Source organism: Sebastes umbrosus, chromosome 15, assembly GCF_015220745.1.
Source record: "Sebastes umbrosus isolate fSebUmb1 chromosome 15, fSebUmb1.pri, whole genome shotgun sequence".
Taxonomy (NCBI): domain Eukaryota; kingdom Metazoa; phylum Chordata; class Actinopteri; order Perciformes; family Sebastidae; genus Sebastes; species Sebastes umbrosus.
In genome coordinates, this window is record NC_051283.1 from 29,383,191 (window position 1) to 29,395,462 (window position 12,272).

The 12,272-nt window shown below is 38.6% G+C and overlaps 2 protein-coding genes across 10 annotated transcripts in view; one reads left to right on the forward strand and one right to left on the reverse strand.

The window, feature by feature from the left end:
* Positions 1 to 2,128, forward strand: part of LOC119502887 (CD209 antigen-like protein E) — a 31,547-nt gene extending 29,419 nt beyond the window's left edge. The window contains exons 6-7 of the mRNA XM_037794165.1: positions 366 to 499; positions 1,868 to 2,128. Of these exons, the coding sequence (XP_037650093.1) occupies positions 366 to 499; positions 1,868 to 2,003 (270 nt within the window). The 3' untranslated portion in view covers positions 2,004 to 2,128. The remainder of the gene's footprint in view (positions 1 to 365; positions 500 to 1,867) is intronic.
* LOC119502886 (collagen alpha-1(XIV) chain-like) overlaps positions 1 to 12,272 on the reverse strand; it is a 209,276-nt gene that overhangs the window by 64,551 nt on the left and 132,453 nt on the right. For 7 of the 9 annotated variants that reach the window (XM_037794158.1, XM_037794155.1, XM_037794154.1 and 4 more), the window contains 4 exons: positions 9,145 to 9,303; positions 6,281 to 6,358; positions 5,489 to 5,575; positions 4,136 to 4,189 (listed from right to left, as the gene is read on the reverse strand). In XM_037794158.1, the coding sequence (XP_037650086.1) occupies positions 4,136 to 4,189; positions 5,489 to 5,575; positions 6,281 to 6,358; positions 9,145 to 9,303 (378 nt within the window). Of the gene's footprint in view, positions 1 to 326; positions 411 to 1,837; positions 1,922 to 4,135; positions 4,190 to 5,488; positions 5,576 to 6,280; positions 6,359 to 9,144; positions 9,304 to 12,272 lie in introns of those variants that run through there. The other 2 variants (XM_037794160.1, XM_037794161.1) reach the window with 2 other exon arrangements.

Here is a 12,272-nt window from a genome sequence, read left to right on the forward strand (position 1 = left end):
AGTGACTGATCTTAGATGTAACTGATAGATGTAATTTCTTCAGTAAGTAGCTGTGTATAAGTGGGATAATGTACAACTAGCAGGTCATTGTTGTGAAATAAACCCCTTCAGGTCCACCCCTCCGCCAAGTGCGGCACCGCCCTGTCGGGGTTTATTTCACACCATAACCGGTTCGCTGTACATTATCCCTTACATGAACACTAAACATGCAGTCTCTTCTGCATTATCCTTTTCTCTGCTGATTTAAATTCCATTAGAAATATGTTTTTATTATCATGCTGCTGTGTCCAATCTTCAGTGTGTGGTCAACAAGTGGATCCCCTTCCTTTTGTTCTGGCTGATTATCGTCTCTTGTCAACAACTAGGAGTTTGTCATTCAGCTGAATATAAATGGAGAGTCCTGGATTGGTCTACGGGAAATAAAGGAAAATTGGAATCAAGCAAGATGGAGATGGGAATGGGAATGGGAATGGGTGGACGGATCACCGCTGACAGAAATGTGAGACAATTTAAAGTTTTTTGCTTCAAACATCATTAAAATAAGTATGAAAAAGTAGAATAAAAACTAAATAACCTTTTTTATTGTATTTCATCGATGTCTGTTGTTTTAATGGACTTCAGAAATTAAATCAGATGAAAGAACCTTGATGCTTGAAGTTGCTTGATGAACCAGCACTATATTACCATACTACTGTATAACTATTATAAATGTATATTAAAGTCATAAACTATAAACATTTAATATTTGTAAAACTTTAAAAGCTACTGTATGATGATGATAAATAATGTGTGACTTAATTAAAATGTAAAGTCTATGGGACAGGCTGCTGGGCTCATGAAAAGAGACACTACAGTACTAGTAAGAGGAGGCACCACCAGAAAACAATGAATGGACGTCATCTTGGTGTTAGATATCAGAAAATACATAACACCTTGTTTTCTGGGGATGATTCATTTAAGTGTAAATCCCTTAAAGGGACTATTTGTAACTTTCAGAAATGCTTGTTAACAATGACACCTGTGGCCCGTAAGTCAATGAAAGTCAGCGTCGGGCTCGCGCTTGCTCGCTCTAAATAGACATGAACGAGCATCGCTCAACACAGTGAGGCGACACACGTCAGCTAAAACCACAATATCACTCTATATTTCAGCTGCTTGGCAGTAATGTTAGCTGACCAGACGAAGGTCTCTCCATGAATCAATGCTGATCCTACTGTTGGCTTTTCCTGCTTCAGCCTCCGGGGCTGAAGCAGGAAGAGAAACGTTATTGTCTCCGACCGGGCGCCGGTGTCTCCCTCCCACCGCGGTCTGTAGGGAGACACAGGCACCCGGTCGGCGACAGTAACATTTCTCGTTGCAGCGCTCCATCACTTCACAAGACACGGGAAACCTCTGTTGGTCTGGAGGAGCTGCAGCAGTTATTTCTGCACAAACGTCCACTGTACATTCACTAGATATTCTCAGAGCTAAACTAACTAAACTAAACTAACTATTCAGTGTGGAGTGTGCGCGCATGAACGTGAGGTGGAGAGAGACAGCGAGAACGCGTGCGGTGTGTGAGTGAAGGCAAGCAGGCAGAGGAGCAGAGAATCCGGCCAGATGTGAGCGCGCATCGGATCCCGACCCGGTAGATTTATACCTGTAAAAAGTTACAAACAGTCCCTTTAAATGACTGAAAACAGAGATATGGGAGTACTGAAGAAGGTTTCATTCTTTCATTGGCAGCCCTTTCGATTTACAAAGCTTAAACTACATCTAAAATGAGTTGTTAAGATTATTGTATTAATTACAGATAATAAACATATTTGAACAGTTTACTTAAAATTGAAAATAATCAGCTCTGTTTAACATTTTATTTGTCCTACAGGTTCTGGGCATCGGGACTGCCAAGCTATGACAACTACCAGCACGCTGCAACATGCTGCAACCAGCAAGGACAATGGACACAAAGCAGATATTATCATCATTATAAGAACTGGATCTGTGAGAAATATATTACCTGAACTCTTTGATGATGGAGGGATGTGTAGTGTTGGGGTCATTTGTTTAGTTGTTTATTCTTTGTTGCATGTTAAATAACCTGGATTACATAGATATTGTTCCTCTGCCATAAAGTGCACAATCTGCTTTGTTGCTTTGCTGTGTTGTCCACACCACAGTAAATGTGCATCTACTCTGTATTCCTACAGGATTATAAACAATGAAACTAGGGATTCAAACCTTCAAACCAAAACAAAGTTGACCTGATAATAACGCGTTAACGCAAATTCATTTAAATGCCACTAATTTCTTTAACTAGTTACCGCAGCTTGCGATTCTTAGGTTCTAGCGAGCTCAGTTTTAAAGCTGGAGTGAAGATACTGGCATCATATGAAACTAGAAATCCTCCTTTTCGTGAAAAACGCTCCAAACTTACGCTAAATTTCTTCGAGAAAAAGCTGTCATGTCCATTTTCAAAGGGGTCCCTTGACCTCTGACCTCCAGATATGTGAATGTAAATGGGTTCTATGGGTACCCACGAGTCTCCCCTTTAGAGACATGCCCACTTTATGATAATCACATGCAGTTTGGGGCAAGTCATAGTCAAGTCAGCACACTGACACACTGACAGCTGTTGTTGCCTGTTGGGCTGCAGTTTGCCACGTTATGAGAAGAATGACATTGTAGATATCTGGAATAAGAATTAGTGACTAGTCACAATGTAACTACAACTACTCGAAATGTGATTGTGTATATCTCTATAATGTTAATTCCGGATAGCCAAGCTTAGTTTTTAAATATTAAAATGGTTTGTCATACAGTACCTACCTTTAATGGTTTGTGGAAGATTTTTGTCTGGCTTTGTGTTTTTGTTGTTGTATTTTCAGAAATGTTGCTCCTTCTAAGATGCTATTACATTGTCAGTCTTAACACCAATGAGAGACTTAATATATTCAGAAAAACTCATATTTTCGTCAGAAATTGTTACAAAACAAGCCAAAAAACTTGCTAGCCACTTACGCTCCGCCGACAGAAATACATCATCATGTTTACTAAAAGAAAAAAGGGGTCTACAGGAATGCTTACAATGTGAAATGTGTCGATATTTCAGTTGAAAAAAAAAAAAAAACAATTAAAGCTGCAAGCAGCGATGATCGGGCCCTCGCCCCTTGCGTACGTCGGGGGTACTGGCAGGATGTCGGATGACGCGGCTGTGCATTTCCGTGACCGCCTGACACTGCGCTCACAAGTAAGATGGTATTGTTTGTGTGGTGTGTGTGGCGCTGGAAATGACACGCTAGATGGCGCTAGAGAACAACTCATTATACCGCTATGGTTGTGTACATCATGTGTAGATGACACCATGTAAATCTCATGTAAATTGGATAATCTTTGTCACCTAAGGCTGACTTCCTGTTCTCAGTAGGTGGTGCTATGACTATAACTCAATATGGGCGTGTAGATGTCTTCAGGTTTGGCTCTTATACCAACATGTGAAATTTGGGGCACATTGGACGATGTAAACTCCAGTTACAACAGATTCTTGTGTCATGGCGTAACATGCAAATTGCCCGGCAATGCTGTTCCACAAAAACCCAAAAGTTTTGCAATTTACCATCATGATGGTCTTGAGATCCTGCTGAAAAAATCTGAGATCGATCTGTTGAATTTCAAAAGGTTCCATACCTGTAAAGTACCTGATATGTCGTATAGTCACATGATCTATGACATCATCGTTCTAGGTATTGACTATTCCTTAGCTTCACATCAGCCGGAGGGAAATATGTCCGAAATGATGAGAGCAATGGGTGTTCCAAATTTCTTGAAAATCATAGCAACTATGTTCCAACTAACACCTTCCACGCATTAGGGGGCGCTATTGAGCCCGCTAAACACAAATTAACCCAATCACTGTATATTTTCACAATGTTCACAGGTTTTGATGTAGGCGCCAAGTTTTGTGTTTGTTTGAGTACACCAAAGGCGTTGTTTTTAGTGTAAAACATTTGTTTGGCAGCTACAGCAACTTTCTGAAAGCATCCAGATACCAAAAAGCAGAAAGAGTTCACTTCCTGTTTTATCTGCTCTTTCTCAGAACAAGCATCAAAACACACCGAACGTCGACAGTCATGACTTTGTTATCAGTTTTACTCACCACCGGGCCGGGCTCGCCGCGATCACCTCTGGCTCCTCTGATTCCTGGGCCGCCCTGGTTGAAACAAAAACAGCAGGAGTTGATAAGAGGTACTCAGTTAACACATTCAAATTCACAGTGCCTCAATACTGTGTGTGCGCATGTGTGTACAGATATCGTACGTGATCGTTTTTTTAACACCAGAATTGATATTTTTGCTTCATTTGAGTCTATGTGGAGGAAGAAGGAAGTTACCGCTTTTATTGTTGTAGTCTGAGTAACGTGACGTCATATCCGTTCCAAAAAAACAAAACAAACCGCAGCGAGCCGAAACGAGAAAGTAGAAAACGGTGGAGGCATCATTGAAAATGAGGGCATGCCCTCAATGATTCCTTAAGATTTAAATAAAGGTTGAATGAATGAATGAATGAATGAATGATATTATCTCTCACTCAGTCATCTTCAACCTCTTGTCCCGGGTCGGGTTGCGGGGGCAACAGCTCCTGCAGGGGACCCCAAACTTCCCTTTCCCCGGCCACATTAACCAGCTCTGACTGGGGGATCCCGAGGCGTTCCCAGGCCAGTGTGGAGATATATCTCTCCACCTAGTCCTGGTTCTTCCCCGTGGTCTCCTCCCAGCTGGTGGTGCCTGGAACACCTCCCAAGGGAGGCGCCCAGGGATCATCCTTACTAGATGACCGAACCACCTCAGCTGGCTCCTTTCAATGCAAAGGAGCAGCGGCTCTACTCCGAGTCTCTCACGGATGACTGAGCTTCTCACCCTATCTCTAAGGGAGACGCCAACCACCCTCCTGAGGAATCCCATTTCGGCCGCTTGTACCCGCGATCTCGTTCTTTGGGTCATGACCCAGCCCTCATGACCATAGGTGAGAGTAGGAACGAAGATTGACCTACCGGCCTTCCGGCTCAGCTCTCTTTTCGTCACAACGGTACAGTAAAGCCAATGCAATACCGCCCCCCCGCTGCTCCAATTCTCCAGCCAATCTCACGTTCCATTGTCCCCTCACTCGCCAACAAGACCCCGAGGTACTTGAACTCCTTCACTCGGGGTAATGATATTATACTATACAATATTATATATTTATTTTAGGCCATTTCAGTAGAGACATTAAATGTCAATAGAATAGAAATACTTTGTCGTTATAGGCGGACGCTTTTTCGGCGTCCGGTAGTCGCTTTCAGTCCAAAATGGCGGAAGCGTAGCTCTGCTGCTGGGCACTGACGTTGCAATGCAATTAACTTTCACTTCTTATTAATATACGTTCTTTGGTATCAGATTAAATGCATGAACCAGGACTTGTCGAGTGTCTGATTGTGAGTGAGTTTGTATTTAATGTATTTGTGACCACTCACTGGTGGTCCAGCAGGGCCGGGGGGTCCTTTGCTGTCCTGGGTGCAGGTGCAGGCTTTGGGCATGGCCGGGCAGTCTGCCTCCTTCCTCTGGATGATCACGGCATGATGAAGGGGACACAAAGACAAAAAAGAAAAAAGATATGACGATGACATGGTGTGATAAATGATTAAATAAAGCAGGCGAAGCGGGAGTGTAACTTCATCACTGTACTGTAGACTTCAGGTCTCAGTGAAAGAAGTTTCGTCAAATAACTTTGATTCCTTATTTGACGAATCTCTTGTTGAAACAAGAAATATCTGTGATATTAAGTTTTAATTTCCACTGATACAATGTTCTCAGGAAGGAAATGAGAGTACAAAATGTGGTATTTATTATTGTATACAAGTGTGCTACAGCATGCAGAAAAACTTTCACTTAAAGGAATAGTTTGGGTGTTTTGAAGTGGGGTTGTGCTCCTCTCAGTACTCCCGTCTGTTTCTCCAAACTCCATCTACTGTAGGTGTTATCCATTGACTATAGAGAAGTACCTCATACAACCCCACTGAGAAACACCCGAACTATCACTTTAAACATTACATCCGCCTTTATATTATATACGAAAACCTTTTAAAAGAGGATAAACATAATGTAAAAATGATATAAAAACGTTGCATGACAACAACAAATCTAAACAGTTCAAATTTACTGTTTCACATGTTCCAGTAAATTCCTTTAAACTGTTCTTCAGTTGTTAACACGTATTCTATGTACAGACATAGAGAGGTTTAGAGGAAAGTGAACTTCGACCTCACCAGACCAGGAAGTTCACAGCACTTGTCTCTGCCGGCCCACGAAGTGCTGCAGACGATGTCGAAGATCTGAAGCTGGAACTGCAGAGGACGATAACACACACAACAAAACTCAATACCACCAAAATAAACTGGGAAAAAAAAGTTCGGAAACTTGTGTTTGGTCGATCATTTCTCTGTTGTTACAATGCTAACAGAAGCGTAAATAAATAAGGGAATTAATACAAAGATAAATAAATAAAGAAGCAAATTAAAACAGAAATATTAATTTATGTTACATTTTATCAATTAATTAATGGCTAAATTTATTTTTAATATCATTTTTGCTACATTTAACGACATATTTATTTATTTATCGAGTCATTTATTTATTTATTTTTGATTTTGGCAGTTTACGTCCTCCGTAGACTATTAATGTGCATGTAAAGGTAGTCTCAAGTGTTGTAACTTCATGATTGAATTTACTGTTAATGCAGTCTGAAACCTTCTCTGAGGCTGGAGGGAAAGTAGATGTCGAGAACAAATGTGATGGAATCAACAGGGGAATTTAAATCAAAATGTGAGGAGAAGTGGAAGTGGTATTTTTATGTCACATGGCAGAAATAAAAAAAAAAACACTAATGATCTCTGCAACTGCTACAAATCACTGGATGTCCCGAGGTATTTTAGCTCTGTGCAAATAACACTTTTAATCATAATCCTGTCTCTAAAAAAAGAATATTTACCTCAGTTTCACAGCTTTCCTCTGAACAGTTTTAACAAAGGTCTGTGTTTTCAGTTTGACTAAATAGGCGTGGTGAATTCTGAGGTGCAAAATTAGACTATTAGTCAGGTTCACCCGATGATTCACAGGGTTTAAAACACATTACAGGACTCATCTTGCATTACTGAAATATTCAAAGAACCAAAGTAGAGAGAAGCTGCTCCTGGAGGCCGATGTACGGAGAAGAGAAGCTAAATTTGTTTTCTGGTTCTAGAAGCTCGCTGTACTGTGAAGTTGCCTTGTTAATGTACGTACGCGTAGTGAGTACGATCAATAAAAAGAAAGCATTAGCAGCTGGGTATCTCGTCTCAGATCAGTAGTTTGTTTTCTTCTGTAAAAAAAAACTTGGCAGCCCAGATTTGGCGACTCACACAACTGTGACCAGTGGAGAAAATGTAAAAAAAGAGAATGACACCCAGGTGAGGAGATGATTCAGGGAATTGTTCAACTTCAGAGTCAATGTGACGGCTTTTCTATTCAAAGAGAGATCAAACCAGTCACACACAACGTCTGCCTCTCTGCTAAGTCTGGCTGGAAATACATTTGTTTGCACTCATAAAGGAAATGTCTCGGCTTTGATGAGAAATATTTAAACATAGATGAAACCGCTGCGACAGCATAAGATCAAATACTGTTGGCTATAATTCCTGCAAAGACGCCAGATGGCCTTTTTTTAGCCGATCAGGAGGAGGGTGTTTTAACTGTTATCAGTTCAGGGAGGTTTTTAGTCAACACGCTCAGTTAATGAAATCTTTACAAGCTGTTGATAGACTTCCTTCTTTCCTTCCTTCCAGGTACTCACTGGTTTCCGTTCATTTCACTTGACTATGAAAATCAACTTGAAGAGACTTGAAACATTTAGCTGCTTTTAATTTAAATTAAATTATTTAAATTACTGTCCTGCAGGTGTAAACAGCTTTCACACTAAGCGACGCTTTCTGTACTCCAACACAACAAACTCTCACATTTCCACCATGGATGTATTCCACTATTCCACCATTGTCTACTGGCAACACGTCACCTTGCCAGATTTCACAACGAGACTTCTCCTTGAGCGAGACTCTTTCCATGATGTCAGACACTTATAATAACAATCAGAGCCTGTCGTGGAAAAAAACTATGGAGGACGGAACCTGCCAAAATAAAAAATAAATCAATAAATTACTCGATAAATAAATAAATATGTCATTAAATGTATCAAAAATAATATAAAAAATAAATGTAGCCATTAATTAATTGATAAAATGTGACAAACTCGTTTTAATTTGCTTCTTTATTAATTTATCTTTGAATTAATTCCCTTATTTATTTACGCTTCTGTTTAATTTTTCCTTTTATTTATTTAGGTATTTATTTGTATTAATGTTTAAATGTATTTATTTATTTTTTCATTTATTTTGTATTTATTCATTTATTTTTGCATTTATTTTAATTTATTTATGTATTTTTTGAATTTATTTTGTATTTATTTTACATTTATTTCTACATTTAAATGCATGTATTTATTTATATATTTTTGCATTTCTATATTTATTTATTTATGCACAATTTTCCCCTTTGCATTTCACCCCTTATTTATTTCCACAAACTAATTTATTTCTGTATTATTTTCTTTCCACATTTCTATAAATAAATTAATTAATAAAAAATAAATGCAAAAATGAAGGGGGAAATTAAACAAAAGAGTAAATAAATAAGGACAATAAGAGAAAGATAAATTAATAAAACAGAAATATTAATTTATGTCACATTTTATCAATTAATTAATGGCTACATTTATCTTTAATATTATTTTTGCTACATTTAATGACATATTTATATATTGATCGGATCATTTGTTTATTTATTAATTTATTTTTGATATTGGCAGGTTTTGTCCTCCATAAAAAAACAAGCACTTTTAGTGGATGTAAATGACGGTGGCAACTTGCCCCAATACTAGACCGGTTTGAGAAACTGTTGTCCTCATTCGTCACTTTGACACCAAAACATGGAAAAATAGGGTCCCGGTAGGTTGAATATGTAGCACTGTGCATGTTTATATCAATGCTAATGTGTGTGCTGTATGTGTGTGCTATATGTATGTGCTATATCATATCCTCACCGGTGCAGAGTTGTCCTTGTTCCCTCTGGAGCGGACCGTCCTGCCCAGAACTTCCATTCCGTCGATGGTGATGTTTCCTGCTGCGTTAATGGGTTTCTCGTCCACCATTTTGCAGTCGATCACCACTTTGGCGCTCGTCTTGCTGATTGCAATGTGAAGCTGCGTGAGAGAAAAAACATCGGACATGTTCACTCCACTTCTTTAAACTAGATTATTTTAATGCTGGACACCTGAAACAATGAGTTAATAAATCATTGTTCATCACAGTTCATCAGTTTTAATATGTTTCAAGCAGAATTTACTTTTCCTCGTTTCAGGTAATTTTCCTGCTGTTGAAAATAAGCAATATGAAAATAGTAGTTTGGCTGAGGCGCAGCCATTTTTGATATTTTATAAACTATACAGTAGGGCTTCCCCTTCTTTGTTGATTAGTCGACTAATTGGTTGTTTTGGTCTTAGTCAACTAAGATTTCTTTAGTCGATTAGACCTTTTTTCTGCTTTTTCATGCTTATTTCTAAGAAACTTATGAGCACATCTCTGATAAACGCATGATTTAAAGTGGTGCTTCTGTACGATTCTTTGTGGAGAAACTCAGTTTTACAGATCTGTCCATTAAATCAACTCATCAATTAGTCGACTAAAAATTTCTTTGGTCGAGGACATCCCTACTGTAGAGTAGACGTCCCTGTGGAGGATCAGTGTGTTACTCTCTCTGTATGCTGTGGTAATAATAATAATAATAATAATAATAAACTATTTGTTATAGCAACTTTCATACGAGAAATGCAGCACAAAGTGCTTTACAATACGGGAAAATAGACATAAAATTAACTAAAAACATGGGAAATAAAAATAAAAATAAAACATACTTGATTAAATAAGATAGAATAAGATGAAATAGAATACATAACATAAAATGCCTGACATAAAGATGGAAAATAAAACCCACTGAATAATAATCATGTTATTTAAATCAGTGCTCTATATTTGCAGCATGCACATATACATTAATAAACACTGCAGAAGCATCAAAACGTCTCCATTCTCTTCTACTCTGTTCTTTTCTTTTCTACATCAGTGGTGGAGATTTGCATTTTTAAAATCTGGAGTGCACTCTCTACCAAAACAATGGTAGAACCAGTGGTGGAACCAGTGGTGGAACAGCGCCCTCTTCCTGTGTGGTGTTGTAAAATAATCAAGAAGATTTCCCCATAACATGGCAAACTGCAGCCCAACAGGCAACAACAGCTGTCAGTGTGTCAGTGTGCTGACTTGACTATGACTTGCCCCAAACTGCATGTGATTATCATAAAGTGGTCATGTCTGTAAAGGGGAGACTCGTGGGTACCCATAGAACCCATTTACATCCACATATCTGGAGGTCAGCGGTCAAGGGACCCCTTTGAAAATGGCCATGACAGTTTTTCCTTGCCAAAGTTTAGCGCAAGTTTGGAGCGTTATTTAACCTCCTTTGTGACAAGCTAATATGACATGGTTGGTACCAATGGATTCATTAGGTTTTTTTAGTTTCAGATGATACCGGTATCTTCACTCTAGATTTAAAACTGAACAAAATTGCAAGCTGTGTGGCATTAAATTTGCATTATTATCGCATTAAATTTGACAGCCCTAATATATATATATATATATATTACCGATTAAACTAGTAAATTTACAAGAAAAACAATCGCACGTTCTCTGACAATAAAATAGTAAATTTAAGAGAAAAAAAACTGATATTCTTCGAGTATTTTCTCAGAATAGTAACCCCTGCCCGGGCTGCGTAAGTCTTGTTTTGAATTTCTTTTTTTAACCTACAATGGCCCTAATATGCCGTCGTACTAAATAGATGATGAAAGGAATGCATTAAAAGTTATATTAATGAATAGTGAATTAGTGAATTTTGTTTTCACGGGGACAAGCGTGCAAAATATTTCCATCCTGAATGAATAAAAAAACAAATGAAATTCAAAATGCTGCGTCTTTGCTGAGGCTTATTGAGGTTAATACTGTAACTGGATTTTTCCTCCAATATAACATTTTTTAAAGCACATCTACAGCTCCACAACCGGCTTGAACTGGGACAAAAATCAGGAGCGCACGTGGAAACGAAACTAAAATTACCACACTGAGCGACAACGCTATTTATAATAACACATACAGGAAGTACCGTCACCGTCACGGACAGTCACGAGCTGAACTGTGATGACGGATGAAACGCTGCCTCGCTGTGCTGAGCATCATTAACCCCTTCTCTCCTGTAACTCCTGTAACTGTAACAGAGCTGCGAGCTGCTGTCAGTGAGTTTTATTGGTGTCATGGAAGCTGTACAGGCTTGTACATGCATACACATCGGAACCCTTTAAACCGTCCTCTGTACCTTTATTTGGTTAAAGTTATTCTCTTGTTTATTTCCTGAACAGCTGCTGTGTTCACAGAAAAGGAGAAAAATAAAGAAGCTAAACTGTGTGACCTTTTTGGAATATCTTGGGTTATCTGTGTATGTCTCTCTATAATTCCCCCCCATTTTATTTTATTTAAATCTCCATTTTCTATAGGTTACAATTATAACTCACAACAGTGCGAATTAACTTGTATAATTAATATTCAAAACACACGCAGCTCTAAGAAAAACAGGCCATAAACCTAAAGAGTCTGCTCTGTAATTTGGATTCTATTTACTGAAGTTGTGAAGCCGAGAAATTACTGTTCAGCATCCACAGATGATTATAGTCGACGCAATTATACAATTTGACAAACAGCAGGATGCAGACGACTAATAGCGTCAATAGTGAGCTTCGTTTCCACGAGCGGTAATCAGTCTGTCAGAGAGGACGTTACTCCGTCTGACAGTTTGATGTCTCCATAATCTTCTGCTGGAGTTAGATGTGAACATCAGTTTTTATCTTCACACAGAGAAAAGAGAAGGACAGGATTCCTATAATAATGAGGAACTTCCTCAAATGAATGACTTACTCATCTTGAGATAAGGATTTAGTATCTCAAAATAATGAGGGACTTTCATAAGTCGTTATTTTAAGAAAGCTTCTCAATATTTTGAGATTTTAAAGTGACATAGTATCTCAAAGTAATGAAATAATGACTTAGTCTACGTCATTAGTTCAAA